Below are 15,158 nucleotides of genomic sequence, written 5' to 3'. Positions count from 1 at the left end.
TCAAGAACACTTTGAAAGAAAATTAAAGAAGTCTATTGATCTTCAGATAGGAGAGTTTCGACAGCAGTGATCGAAAGTCTTTTCAGGACCGAATTATTCCTTAGATTGTGAAAAAATGTCTTCTTTATTAGTTTTGAATAATAAAAGAATATTTTTTCAGATGTTTTTGCAGAGGAGATATAATACACTAAATTTAGTACCATCTGACGTATTTATGGCTTGGCTAATTAATGACTTATTAAAATACAATATTGAATATACAAGGTGGTACGTAACCGATGGTACAATTGCGAGCAGAGTGATTCTACGAAGAATAACGATATGAAGATATAAAATAGAATTCTTTCATACGACGTTTCATTGTCGAGAAAGTCGAGTTTGAGAATTTGACAAATATGCTTAAACTTGGCTGTATCCCGACAGGAGTTGAACGGAATGTGAAAATAAATTGAAAACGTGGAATACAATTTTCCTTGTATGATGCTTTCTTTTCGAGAAAGATAAATTTGAGAATGTAGCACGCACGCGTACCAAACCAGTTCTTAACGGAATACGTTGAAATATTATTTTCTGGAAAATGATGGCTCGAACGGAAAGATCTCATTTCACAATTTTGACTTATTTTCACGCGTGTAATGATCTCCTGCTGATCGTTTATTCATATCCAGTCTGTATCTGGCCAAGTTCAAGTATACTTCGTAAATTTTGCAAACTCGATTTTCTCAGAAACGAAACGTCATATGCAAACATTTTATCCTATACTTTCGACTTCATCCTTCACGTACAATCAGCCAGTTGTATTCAAATCCTATCGCCAGTTTACGGGCCATCCTGCATACAACGTTGATCGTGAAAGGATTAAAATTATCCATAGAAACGATAAAAACGCGAAGCAAACGCTAGAGAACGTTGACTTCCGGCGAACCGTGTAGGCCCACCGACCTCTGGATCGCCCCAGCGTTTCGTCCACTCCTGATAATTACGCTAATGACGCTCGCGAACGTCAGTTAATTAGTCGATGACGCATTTCGATCGTCGTCGAGTCGGCTGTACTCTCCTCGAGTCGCCGCCGTGCTGAATTTGCGCCTCGAAACAAGAAAAAGTTGCTTGACTCGTCCGGTAACCGCTTACATCAACGAATTAAAAATCCACCCGTCTCTAGCGTTCGCGAATATTGTTCCTGGTCTCAGGAAACAGATTGCAATACCTTGACTCGAGATCGATATCGAGACGCTTTTACACTGTTGATTGTTTTTCGTGATTTACGATGATTCAACGTGCAGTGGTCAAGTATACGTAGGAGAAGATTTGTTATTCGTTGTTCATCGCTGGATCGGTAGATCGAAGTCTTAATCAGCAAAGAGAAGAATTAGTACACGATGATGCTTGTGGAAACGGAGTAATCTGGAAGAAGCAATTAAAGGAAAGAATTCTACATGTTTTTTAGTTGTATACTTGTGCACATATACTTACATATTCGTATACATGTACTCAATAATAGATTATTAAAATCTATAAATAGAGTGTAATTATGCTGTTGGGAAGAAGTTGCAGACTCATCTGTTGTTCATCGTTCGTTGGATTGAAATTTGAATTAACAAATAGCGAAGCATTTGGAAGTGGAGGAACAGAGGAGGAAATTTAAGATTCTCGCCTACGATCGTCTGATGGATTACGTCATTCTGATTTACACTGTTAAGAAAGTGAAAACGCTGCGAAGTTACCTGTTGTTCATTCATCGTTCGACGAGTGCGTACGTTGGAATTTCCATCGACGAAGGGAAGAGTTAGTAGACGTTGATGCTCCTGAAAGTGGAGGGATCCGAAGGAAGTTAAGCGAAGAGATTTATTCTAAGAGAGATATTTTCACACGCATGATAAATTATCAAAGGTATCTTGGTAATACGGTTTTAAGAACTTGAAGAAACTATTGAAGCTATCTAAGGATTTGGTGAACTGAAACACTCGAAGATTATTAAAAATCTTCTACGTTCTTTTTATAGATCCTGAAACACTTTTTTACCGAATTAACTTTGAACAGATACTTTGTAAGTTTGTGACGTTCCTCGCGAAGATCTACGAATGAGTCGAACGTGCTTGGATAAATAGAGAAGAAGAATTGAAGAACGATCGTTGCATCACGTATCCGTGAGAAAATAAGACCAATTATCGGACTAACAATCGGAGGTTTCATAGATTTGCGACCGGATGCGCCTTGAGGTTCGTGTGGATAATTTTCACCAGGTAATACGGTCCAGAGAAACGCCACTATAATTCCTCTTATGTAAGAGCTGATAGAGGCGAAGCACGTGCTCTCGATCCACTATCCTATCTCGACGTTCCAAGTAATCAACCAAGAAAGGTGATCTCCTAATGAATGATCTTCTTGCACATTAATTCGCATGAATATTAAAGGAATGGATAATGAATAAATCTGTGGTATTATTCAGATTGGTTATAAGTCAACTTTCATCGAATTTTTCAGGATTTCGTGTCTAATTTGAAAGAACAGCTTCAGCAAATGCCGAAGAATTAATGAGAGAAAAGATCTTTGGATTTCGAAGAATTCTATATTCATTTTGGAAAAGGAGCTTGTTACAGATATTTTCACAGAATTTCAAAGATTTTCAAAGAATCTTTGGTTTTTAAAAAAACTACAGACTCAATTTGGAAGCAACGTATCGCAAATATTTGAATTTCTTAAAATGCCAAGAATTCTAAAAGATTAATAAAGAGGAGAAATATCTTTAATCTTCAAACTATCGCACCTACTATACCTACGATACTTTGAAAGAGGAAACCTCCAGATATAGCTGTGAATTTCAAAGAATTTCCTATACGATCAATGCAAAAGAAAAATATCCGGATGTATCTTCGTAAACACTGTCATGAACGAATGGATCAATGAGAGAAAGAGGATGATCATCCATAATAAATTATCCGCGATTCTACAATAATTTCTTCCTCCGAGGGAACAGAAGCATGTGAGTAACGCGAGGAATCCGAAGCGGCACGGCGTTCCGCTTGCGTGAATGTATCACGACTGGAAAGCGTCACGTTTGCTTACAGTGATATTACATAATCGGTTGATTGTGGAACGTAAACGGCGACGATTACTCGTGAGATGCGTTGAAATTCGACAAACGTAGCCGTACGGTTATTTATCCACAGTGACTGGACTGTAAATCCTCTGTAAACAACTGTTTTCTTCGTTTAATAATTCCGCCTCTTCAGACACTGCCCTGTCACCTGATTGAATTAATTATGTGATTTATTTGCGTCATTAATTAATTACGTAGACTGCGTCATATGGTCGGTCGATGAAAAGTATTCTTAGAACTCGAAGGAGTCTCAGTTATATATGAAAGAGCAAGACGACAAGTATCGAAGCATAGATTAGCTAGATGCGAAGGATAAGAAGTTGGTGCAAAGGATATCGAAGGATGATAATTTTATAGAAAGTTTATAAATATACGTTAAAGCGTAACAGGAAACAATAGAAAATTGCAACTGTAATTTTCTTTCTCTTTTCGATTATAAACATAATTGTAATTGGTAGAAGTATAAAATTGCAAATAGACTTTATTCGATTGACTCGAGTGAAGGACGAATTGTTTCTGAAAGACTGAGGTGATTATCGAAGAAATATACAGAAGATAAATCTGTGTGTTTATAAATAACAATTGCCATGAACAAGTCTTCTTGAAGTTTATTATTATTGTAAACAATAAAGATTATTTCCTTGGAATCGTTCCAGGAATTCGCCAGAAACAGCAAAATACACTATATGATACTTCTATAAAATTGGAAACAAGTAGTCATTATTTTAAAAATAAGAGCTTGTTGCACTTCCTCGTGAGAGTCAACGAAACAGAGGTAGAAATCTATTAACAAAATCCTATTAAAAATCGATCAAAGAAATAGAGATTACCGAGAAGGACTAATTGAAACGAAGAAGAGCTGGAAATCTCGTTTAAAATTCATCTAGCATTAAATTGAAGAATAATTGGTGCATCGACCAGACGAAGAATTTCGTGTAACGGACAAGCAGTGGTATAAAAAAGTGGCACACGCATCGGCTCGCTTTCCAGCTCGCCTTCGTCTCGAGGAAGAGGCCACAACGTGGGTGGACGACGGGGCTACCAGTCGATCCAGGTGTTTCGATTCGACCGCAGCTCGTGATTAAGATAATTACCGTTATCGAATCGCTTGCCAATTAACCGAGGGCCGCGTGGCACGATTCGATCGCCCTGAGGAACGATCATCATGGGCGCGTTCGTCATCGTCGTGACGCGCGGAATAGAGACTGGCTAAAAAAGAGAGAAAGTGTCTCGATGATTACCAGTTATATCGGGGATAATCACTGACCGTCGAAACGTTTTTTATTTCAGTGAATTCTACAGACTCGAAGAAAATCACTAAGACACTGGCAAATGTATCATCTCTTCTCGAGGTTCCTTTAAATTAGACGAGAATTCGCAGAGAATTTTGAATTAAAGAATTCGAATAAAATTCTTAATTAAGGGAAGATTCGAAGGAAGTTGTAGAGGACAATTTTTCGGAATTTTTGAATTTTCTCGCAGGAATTTTTTAAAAGAAGAATATTACACTTTCTGAGGTTGAAGAAAAAGTGTCCAACTAAAAAGACCCTTGAGAAGGAGCCTTCTTAATAGAGAATTCTTAATTAAGGGAAGATTCGAAGGAAGTTGTAGAGGACAATCTTTCAGAATTTTTGGATTTTCTCGCAAGAATTTTTTAAAAGAAGAATATTACACTTTTTGAGGTTGAAGAAAAAATAACCTTATAGAACCGTATAGAAAACCTTATAGAAAGAGTTGCTACATCTTTGAGGAATTCAAAGAAATATTCTAAGCAGAATTAGAAGATTCGCCCGAAAGATTTTAGATTTCTCAAGAAGAGTTATCCTTGAAAGTGTTTGAAAAGAAGCTGCGAGTTAATGAAATATTTAAAAAGACGACGTTCCAAAGCAAAAAAGAAGAAAGATATGACGAGGTAAAAGGTTCCTTGAATGAAGGCGTGAAAGCCTCCTCCGAGAATTTCCATTGACGCGCGATTCATTAGCATCCAATTCGGGATTCGAAGAACTGGGACACGTCGCTGTTTACGTCCAACCATCGCTCCGCTGCGGAATTGTCCCTCTGACAATACGACAGAACCATGAATCTCTTCAAAGTCAGTATCCACCGTGTACACCTCTATCGCGTTACACCTTCGAAACAATTTATTTCGGTGAAGCATCAACTATTTCTACATAGAAAGATTTAGAAGATATCGCAGGAAGATTTCTTACATTAAATAAATTCTTCGTCGTCGTTGATAATTGATTTAATTAAAGATGCAAAAGACTTACGACAGAATAACGATACCAAAGATAGTGATCTGCTCAAAATCGACACTGGAAGATTGCATGGAACCTGAAGAATGCGACAGGAAGTCCTTAATTCAGAGGAAGATGATGAGGTCAAGGAGTAGAAGACATTCGAGGCGATTCTCTTCGAGCATCGCCGAGCGTCGCTCACCTTCCTCTTCTAGAAGTCCATCACCTTCGTACTTACTTTCTCAGTCTCAAGAACAGACTCATAATGAAGAGAAATCCGAGGATAATTATGATAACCAGGATTTTGAGAAGGATAAGTTGGGTCAGTTGGAAGTTAAGACTGATAGTTACAAGGAAGTTGATAAAAATGATGAAAAGAAAGAAAACTGTATAGTTGAGAGACTACAAAATGGTAGCCTTGTTGAATGCGAAGATAATGGGAAAAGTGATTTGAAATTGGAAGGAAATAAACGAGATAAATCCTTGAGAAGCAATGGGGTTGAGGATCATAAAAGAAGTTCCAAGTGTAACAAGTGCATTAAAGGTCAGAGTAATAGGGAAGAGACTTGTTTGGAGAATTGTTCAGGATACCAGCAGTATTTGAGGCTGCTAGAGGTGCCTCAGATTAACTTGGAATGGGGAGAAGGCAGTGGTGACGATTTGAGCTCTGAATGGGATTCTGATCACACGGATAGGTCAAATGAGAAAAAGACGTCGAAGGTAACGACGGGAAACTGTGTTCTTCCAGATATACTAAATGTTTCTTTCTATTACTGAACAATAAAGTCTCCTTGGAATCGATATTTGGGTTAAAGTTGAAACTTGATTTTAATATTAATGATGATGGAAGAGGTAAGACAGCTCTTTGATGAGATTCTCGTTTAATTTTGTTTCAGTCGTCAGGATGGAGAAAACTTAGGAATATAGTTCACTGGACACCTTTTTTCCAAACCTACAAGAAACAACGGTATCCATGGGTAAGTAAGTTATTTCTATTTTTTAAGTTCTTTGAAAGAAATTAAAATACTTCAAAATTGGTATCAGATATTGGTTGAAACATGAAAGTTATCAGTTAATATTAAAAAACTGAAACTAAATAAAATTTACTCGATTCATCAATTTATCTTATGGCCTTTTGCCAGAAAAGAAACTCATAAATTAATATTTTAAATAACAATTCTGATATGAAATTCTACTAGTAAATAGTACAATTAGTGTTAAAAAGTTTATAATAGAAAATTTTGCTATTAATTTTAGGTCCAACTAGCGGGTCATCAAGGAAACTTCAGAGCGGGGCCCACTCCAGGGACGATTCTAAAGAAACTCTGCCCTCAGGAAGAAGCTTGCTTTCGTCTGTTAATGAACGACGTATTGAGGCCGTACGTTCCAGAGTTCAAAGGTGTTTTAGATGTAAACGATACAGAAGAAGGGAATGTCGAGGAGCATGATGCAGGCGAAACACATCAAAAGGATGGTAATGGTGACAATGTGACTAAGAGGATCGTAGTGTCCTCTTACTTGCAGCTGCAAGATCTTCTCGGAGACTTTGAACATCCTTGTGTGATGGATTGCAAAGTTGGAGTCAGGACGTATTTGGAATCGGAACTTGCGAAAGCCAAAGAAAGACCTAAGGTATGATATTAATTTAATATGAATTAATATCGAATAATATTGTAAGTAAAGTTTCAAAGTTCGATCGATAAAATAAAACTTTCCCTGAATTACCTAATTTTTTATACTTTACATACTTTTTCTTAACTTTGCTATTCAATATAAATATAAATATTCGATATAATTTTTCTATCTTTTGTTTATTCCACAACTTTTATAAATAAAGCACTTGAAAAACAAGGAAGATATCTGAATGAAAGATATCAATGAAAATATGAAGAAGTGAGGAGAATAGCAGGACCAGGGTTCTTCAATTCTTGAAACTCTATTTCAATTTTTCAAATCTTTAATTTTTCCATTTAGTTACGAAAAGACATGTACGAGAAAATGATACAAGTGGACCCATCTGCACCAAGTGCTGAGGAACGTCGAGTGCAAGGAGTCACAAAACCAAGATACATGGTCTGGCGTGAAACCATTTCCAGTACAGCTACGTTAGGCTTCCGCGTAGAAGGTATTAAACTTGCTCATGGAGGTTCGTCGAAAGACTTCAAAACGACGAGGACTCGGGAACAGGTTTGTCGATAGCTTACCAATGAATTAAGTTGATAGATCATAATAGTAATCTGATTTTAAAATCGGCTTTTTAATTAATTAGGTTACGGAGGCGCTGAGACGTTTCGTGGAAGGCTATCAACACGCTGTACCCAAGTATATCCAACGTCTAAAGGCGATTAGAACTACGCTGAAAGCATCGCCGTTCTTTGCCTCGCATGAAGTTGTCGGGTCTAGCTTGTTGTTCGTTCACGATACCAAAAATGCTGGCATTTGGATGATTGATTTTGCTAAAACGTTACCTCTACCACAACATTTGCCAAGGATTTGTCACGATGCCGAGTGGAAAGTCGGAAATCATGAAGATGGATACTTGATAGGTGTGAACAATCTAATAGATATATTCCAAGATATATGGAACTCCGAGGAAACATAATTATATGGACCATATCTTTTGGAAATAAGTTGACACTACAGCGAAGAGGATATTGAGTTAAACGAACATCATGCGCTCTTAACTTTGTGAACATAAATGCACCTTTTGTTCAGGTGCTTTTTCTTCTGTATCTTTTTCTATGAATCTATACTTCGTATTTCGTGAAATTTTGTACATAGATCAATGACTTTTGTAATGATGTCTTTCGTATGATATCCTCTTACCAGAAAACGGACCAAAGACGCGGTGGCTATTGCTGCCTAGGTATTTCATAATTAAACTTTCCTACAACGTAGAGACGATGCACAAAGAGAACTTGTAAAATATAATTTAAATGATACCGTTATGTAATAAGTTTTATTTATGCATTACATGCAACGCTGCAAGAATCTTCTTGATACAAGAGAACGAAGAAACGGTGGTTTTGTATTTAAAATCGTACCATGCATTTGTAAATAATTCGACACTTAATATAAAAAAATCTTCACGACCGCGTGTGTTTTCATTTTAAATGTCCTGATATAGCATTGTGCCTTGATCCCGATCAACCTGTCGAAAAAACTGCACGATTTTCTTTTTTTCATTTTACCTGACCTAAAATATAGTACATAACATAACGCAATTCTATGTATAAGCTTTACTAATCTATTACGCTTTTCGTTTCTTCTTCATTTTTTACGTTTTGTTTTTATACATATAAATCGTGTGTTCGTCAGAAAATTCAGAATTATAAGAGATTAAAATAAGTTGGAACGAGGATAAATGAAAAAAAACAGCGACATCAATTTTGTCAAGGTGTACTGTAGGTGTTATTTCTCGGTGGTTGCGTCTGAATAGTCTGCTGTTGATTTCCCGTCGATTGAGACGAAGTTATGGTAGTTGGAGCAATAACTCGCGCGTAGACTGCTGCACCCGTAGTTTTCAATCCGGCAGGAGTCGGTATCACCTTCAAACCGTGCAACGTTTTGATGTTGAGTAACTGACTCGGTAAAATGATAGGTTGCTGCTGTGTCTGTTGCGATGATTGTTGCTTTCCAAGTACTACGCTTCCACCGCTGCTCACTCCAACTCCTACGTTTTTGTTACCACTTGCTAAAACTATTGGCTTGCCAGCCAACTGAGCTGTCACCATCCGAACGGTTTGTGCTTGCTGTGTCTGTTGTTGTTGCTGCGTACTGGCTATGATCTTCGACTGACCTGAAGAAGTCTGCGCTTGCGATACTACCTAAACACCACATTGAAAATGTTTCATAAAAATTTAATTTAGAATTAAAATTAGAAATTATAAAAATTTAAATTGAGAGTATACCTGATACTGAGTTTGTATGACCTGCTTCCCCTGTCTGTTGAGTTGATTAGCGTGGCCAGTTGTGGTCGCCAACTTCAATCCTTTCTGAGCAAGGAGATTTTCCACCGAGATAAGCTGGCCACTACCAGAACTGGTTAGAACCTTCGCCAATATCTTCTGCTGTTGTTGCTGATGCGGTGACTGTTGAATCTGTACTGCGATTGGTTTCCCTCCTATCTGCGCAATTATGCGTTGCATACCAGATGTTTGTAGCGATTGTTGTTGATTGGTAACAACTCTCTGTTGGATTTGTTGTTGCTGTTGTTGTTGCTGCTAAAGTTACATGAATATATTAAATCGTTAAAGCTATTAATAGTTATTAAAATAAAAAATGATGACCTACTTGAACAATTCGTACCTTTAATTGTTGCTGTTGTATTTGTTGTGATTGATTACTGGATGGCGATGATTGTTTAATAAATATTGTCTGACCCTGAAGTCCATGACTCGTAAGAAGCGACTTGATCTGTCCAGAACTGACCAATTTTATTTGAGAAGCTAACAATGTCTTTCCAGGTAGTACATGTTGTTGTTGAGATTGTTGCTGTTTTATATTAGCAGTTTGCAAGATACTTTTTCCCGCTTGATTAGTCACTATTGTTTGTTGTTGTTGTTGTGTTTGTTGCGATTGTTGTTGTTGTTGTTGTTGACTTGGTACTTTAGTAGGAGGCAATATAGTGGTTAAATTGGTGGTTACATTTGTTACATTAGAAGCACTGCTGGCTACTACAGGCTGTGCAGAATGTAGCACAGAATGTCCAGATAATCTAATAGTTTGTAGACCAGCGGATGTTGATACTTGAATTTGATGATGCGGAAAATGCTGCTGATTCGATTGTAGTAAACTTTGAGCACTTGTTTTTACAACAGCGACCGGTTTTCCACCGATGTTCGCTGCCTTCTTCGCCGGAACGTTTGTAGTGATTTGTGGTTTTACGTCACTAGTTGTTACATCCTTTTCTACGGTAATGGTACTAATAGAAGTAGAAGACGTAGGTAGAGACGTAATCGGAACAGTGGTACCTGACATAGAAATTACTGAAGTCGCTGGCGTACTAATTGTTGTCACTACGTTTGTGACCACAGCCGATTGTTCTGTTGTAGCGGAATGATCATTGATATTTTTCTCCTCGGTTTTCTTCTGCTCTTTTCTGTAAAAAGAAAAGCGTACAATCGATATGCTGTTCAAAACATTTTTCACACGATAAAATTTGATATTTACCTCGAAATAACAGGTTGAGTAGTGGATGTGGCCTTTCTTTCTTTTTTAGGTGTAGTTTCTTTACTGTTATTAGGAGATTGTTCTTTATTAACATTAGCCGGTTTTATGACTGGAGGAAGTGCCTTTCGAGACATACTGCCACCATTTTTCTTATTCTTTGCAACACCTTGTAGTTGTTGATGATACATTTCTATAAGAGAAGAAAATGTATGACGTCATCTATGAAATATATAACATAAGAATAATACATTTCAATAAGGTACAAACCAAATTCTGATTCTGAACGAGCTCGATGAAGGTATAGCCATTCCTTGCGTCGTGGGTAATATCGTACACAGGGATCTGTTTCGTAGTGCAATCTGTCCAAAGCTCCAGATACGACAGAATGTAAGTATCCTTCCTTATCATCACTTTCTGTCTGTTCCCTAATGTACTGAGAATCTTTTAGTAGCTGACAGATGTCAGCCCGAGTTCCTTCACCATTGGGAAGCCTTGCAGTAGCGTCTCTGACTAAAGCTAAGATAGTCACAAAGTTTGGCCGATCTGCTACCAACAACGAATGTCCACGAGCTTTGGTCAAACCAGAAGCTGTTATACGAATTAAATATAATATAAATAATAATTTCTTTAATTATACACATATATCTTTTTTATAAAAGATTGTATAATCAAACATACCAACATTGTGTTGATAAATGCCTTTCACCGGACCTACGACGGAGGCATAACCGTGCATTCTATATGTAAATGCTTTATGAGGAGCAGCATAACGCATACGTTCCTGCCTCCTAAATTCTTCTCGTTCTTCCACCGTGGATGGTCGAACCTTCCATTCTGTGGGCCACAGAGCACGAGGTGGCTCCCATTCTGCGACAGTATTGATAGATCCACCATCGACACTGATCGATTCTATCGCTGGACTACTATCTCTGCCGCTCGAATTTACATTTCCACTTCCAGAATTACTATTAACGTTGCTGTTACTAGCTTGAGGCACTTGATTTTGTTGCTTCACAGCTACTGGAGAGCAAGTGGAGATTGCAGATGGTAGACCTAGTGAATCTTTGTGCATTAAGAACTTCGCACATAAGTCCGACAGACGAGAGTCTGAGTCTCGTCCAGCTCCGATCCATGCGTAGACTCCATTTCCCTTGTTTTCTAAATAGGGAACAAGTTCTGATTCTCTTTCTTGTCGGTCACCGATCTCTTGAGAGTAAGTGAGTTCCCCAGCAAGAAATCCTAAAGCCAATGGAACCAACGCTGGCCAAGAGGATGCCAGAGAATACCAATCATTTAATGGTGAAATGGGATTTCCTTGCCACTGAGTAATAGCATCCCTCATTTCTCCTGTGCTCATTCTGTATTCACCTTTTGAGGTAAATGCATCTCTTAACAGCGAGAAGAAACAAGCATGTGTCTCCTGCATTAATTCTGCCCCATTATTAATGTCGATAGTGTCTTCATTAGATGGAACAGCGATTTCTTTATCTGGTATCGATATAACTCCTTCATCTTCGCACTTCACATCATCCAATATATCAATTCCATCGTCGAGTTGTATTGGAAGCTGCATCATGTCGATGCTATCCAAATCAAGCTCTTTCTTATCGTTTTCCTCTTCTTCTTCTGTTTCTAACGGGGCGTCTTCGTTCACTCCCGTACTTAGTTCCGTTTTTATGTCATCGTACTCCATGTCTTCCACCTCTTTCTTTATTTCTGGCGTAACTATCATGGAAGATTTGCTAACCTTCGGTGTAATGGGACTTAACTTCTTTTTGGACATCTGATGCATCTCGTATGCATCTATGGGTTCTGACTTAATTGGCGTTAACATTCTATGATCTATATCCAATGTATTGGAATGTCTGTTTTCATCCGTCGTATGAGAATAATCACTGTTATCACTCTCGTGTTTTATCGAATTAGAATTCGTTAATCTTGGCGCCGGTGGACAAAGTGGTGATTGCTCCAATTTCATACGTTTCTTCGCTGGTGTGATACGTATGGTAGGGCCAACTGATATTTTGTGCTTCTGTCCAATTTGTGCTCTTTGAGTTAAGTCAGCAAGAGCTATACCTTGTGTATTTAATTCCGGATGAACCTAAAAAAATATGATGAACATTAGTACTCTAATATGATTGAATTTCTTATTCACACAACTTAATTTCTTAAAAAATTATTTCACGTACATCACGCCGAGCTCTTCTCTTTTTATGTTCAAGTAACATTTCGCGATACGTATCCTCGGTCTGTTCGCGAATAAATAGAGACCTATTCGTGGCATATTCCGCTCGTTGCAGCGTGGAGAAAACAGGTCGAATAAACTCATCCACGTGATCTGATTGCAAACCCCGAATGGACAATCCTTGAACTCCAACCAAAGTGCGTCTCTTCTTCTTCTGCTTAGCGCCGGACATTTGATAGTGCGGATAGTTCTCTTCATTCTCGGACGTTGTGTCGGCCGCTAACTTTGCGTTCGCTCCGAGCTCTGTCCTCAGTGCATTCAGTTCCTCCAAATAGCGCAGTTGCGTTTTTTCTTCAACTGTCGGTTCATTGCTTGTTAGTATTGTCCCTCGGAAGTTACTACATACTTCTCTGCCAAACGGCTGGAGTGTGGGGGAAGTATAAACAGCCAGAAAATTTTTTACAATCAATCACAGCAGAAGCTTAACTTACCCATAGCAGGTTTTGGTTTCCTCCATTGGACCTTTGACACTGTGCGTTGCGCTGGTTGACAAAAACCTTGCTTATACGCGTTAGACAGCAAACTTTCTCTAGATTTCAGTAATTGACTGGCTAGTTCATAAGATCTTTTCCGTTCCTCGAATAGTAATCTTCTCTGCTGTGCCTTACGGACTAAGCTACACATTCTTCTAATATCTGGGCGGTAATGACCAGCAGATAGATGACTGTGAAATGCATCCAAAGGTGCTACGCCAAATCTGATATAGATAAATATAAAAACAATATTATAAAAAAGATAGATTTCTTTCAAAAAATTACTGGAAATAATTAGTTGCATCTAACCTGTGATTTTCACGTTCGAATAACATACGCAATGTTTTCTCTGTTTCAGCTTCTACATCGCAGTCTTTTGGGAAAGCTGGTAAAAGGTTGCAAAGAGCTTCTCTTTGATTTTCAGTAAGGCATTCGTTCCAAATATAAGGATAATCCAGAAATTCCTTGAAAACAGCTACATGTTCGCAAAGATCTTGTGGTAATTTTATCTTAGTGTTTACAGCAATACATGTTTCCCATTTCTAGAAACGAAATTTTTGTTAACAAAAATGTATTTCCACAAAATATGAAATTTCAGACAGCACCAAAGTATCTGGACTCTCCGCTTTGACAGAGTATTCTGTGTTCTCATTTTCATCTTCATCTTCTTCGCCAGAACTATGACTTTCACTGCCACTTGTGCCATGTTCTTCTCCACTATCATCTCCGCTATCAGTTGAAGTACTACTTCCACTTATACTGCTACTACTACTGTTACTTCTAGATCCATGAGAAGATGCATCATCTTCATCTTCTTCGGCTCCACTATCACCACCAGCTGAACATTCATCCACCTATAATCACAATATATGTACAAAAATACATAGCAGAATAAACATCAGGGTGTGCCAAGAAGAAACCACATAATTTTACTAGTATATTTGGTAGCTTAATCTGAACTAAACAGATCATATTATTCTATAAATATAAATTTATTTGATATTTTAATGATTCTTGCCATTTCTTTCTAGAAATTTCATTTCCGATGCTGTCACTTATAATACATGTTATTTGTATTAGTCATGCATATGTATCTAAAATCAGACTAAGCATCATAAACACTCTGCCGTTTATCTTTAGTTTGCATTTTATATGGTACTTGGTAGAATAAACGATTATTTGGAAAACGAATGAAACAATATAGCATGTAAAACTTTTTTGATTGACAATGATCTATCAAACATATTAGTAAAGTTATTCATTAAAGTTCTCCCAAGACATCCTGTGTCCTTTATGAAATTAAATGATTTTCAAAGACAATTATGAAAAATCTAATTTATCGCGCTACATTCTATGTCACAATGAATACACAAAAATTAAAAAATACAATATGAACGTGATTATTATTTAATCAAAGATAAGAAAACAACCACCATATAATAGCAAATAACACGTCAGGAGAACATGCGTGTATTCGACGATTAATTATTTAATTTACTAATTATCTAATTAGAAGAACTGAAATAACGAATACACCAGGAACAACAATGAATGTTTTCTTTTTCAGGAGTAACATGACACAGGGTATGTACATTGCGTTTCCAGAGGATACAGTGTTATCGATCATACGGACATAAATTTCGAAATAATTAATCGTAACCAACCTCCATTCTTTTCAGTTTCTGCGCTTGCTCTCCTCTTGTCTTCCAAGTTCTGCAGTTCCCACGAAAATAGCAAATCCTCGCGGCTAACGATAATTCACGAAACAGAAATAACGAACCGAGGATAAATCTGTCAACGTTGTTACGATACGAGAAATCCTTCGAACGAGTGAATATTAAGTAATTTCGCTATTCACCGTTTGACCTGTCACAGCTACTGCACTCCTACTCTTCCAACAAATTTTAGTCATGGCGTGGAATACAGCGAAC

General features: G+C 37.6%; 2 protein-coding genes across 3 annotated transcripts in view; one reads left to right on the top strand and one right to left on the bottom strand.

The window, feature by feature from the left end:
- Positions 1-8,429, top strand: part of LOC117231495 — a 27,786-nt gene extending 19,357 nt beyond the window's left edge. The window contains exons 6-9 of the mRNA XM_033489988.1: positions 6,234-6,314; positions 6,595-6,969; positions 7,312-7,524; positions 7,607-8,429. Of these exons, the coding sequence (XP_033345879.1) occupies positions 6,234-6,314; positions 6,595-6,969; positions 7,312-7,524; positions 7,607-7,939 (1,002 nt within the window). The 3' untranslated portion in view covers positions 7,940-8,429. The remainder of the gene's footprint in view (positions 1-6,233; positions 6,315-6,594; positions 6,970-7,311; positions 7,525-7,606) is intronic.
- LOC117231492 (nuclear factor related to kappa-B-binding protein) lies at positions 8,278-15,158 on the bottom strand. 2 transcript variants are annotated; one of them, XM_033489984.1, is made up of 11 exons: positions 14,892-15,158; positions 13,833-14,081; positions 13,537-13,769; positions 13,186-13,451; positions 12,699-13,051; positions 11,188-12,610; positions 10,777-11,097; positions 10,510-10,699; positions 9,646-10,438; positions 9,249-9,557; positions 8,278-9,164 (listed from the first exon to the last, which is right to left on the bottom strand). In XM_033489984.1, exons 1-11 carry the CDS (start codon positions 14,895-14,897, stop codon positions 8,730-8,732), a joined length of 4,578 nt encoding a protein of 1,525 aa, XP_033345875.1. In that variant the 5' UTR covers positions 14,898-15,158; the 3' UTR covers positions 8,278-8,729. The 2 variants fall into 2 exon arrangements, with proteins under 2 accessions (XP_033345875.1, XP_033345874.1); XM_033489983.1 differs by having other exon boundaries at positions 9,249-9,560; positions 14,892-15,156.

Source organism: Bombus vosnesenskii, unplaced genomic scaffold, assembly GCF_011952255.1.
Source record: "Bombus vosnesenskii isolate JDL3184/JDL3185 unplaced genomic scaffold, Bvos_JDL3184-5_v1.1 scf7180000013272, whole genome shotgun sequence".
Lineage (NCBI taxonomy): Eukaryota > Metazoa > Arthropoda > Insecta > Hymenoptera > Apidae > Bombus > Bombus vosnesenskii.
Note: the sequence above shows the minus strand (reverse complement) of the source record. Positions and strands in the feature narration are given on the sequence as shown.

Coding starts and splice junctions, on each gene's coding strand:
- LOC117231492 (XM_033489983.1), bottom strand. Junction 11,098..11,187: donor CATTTATCAACACAATGTTG/GTATGTTTGATT, acceptor TTCGTATAACAG/CTTCTGGTTTGACCAAAGCT. Junction 9,561..9,645: donor TACAACAGCAACAATTAAAG/GTACGAATTGTT, acceptor ATGTAACTTTAG/CAGCAACAACAACAGCAACA.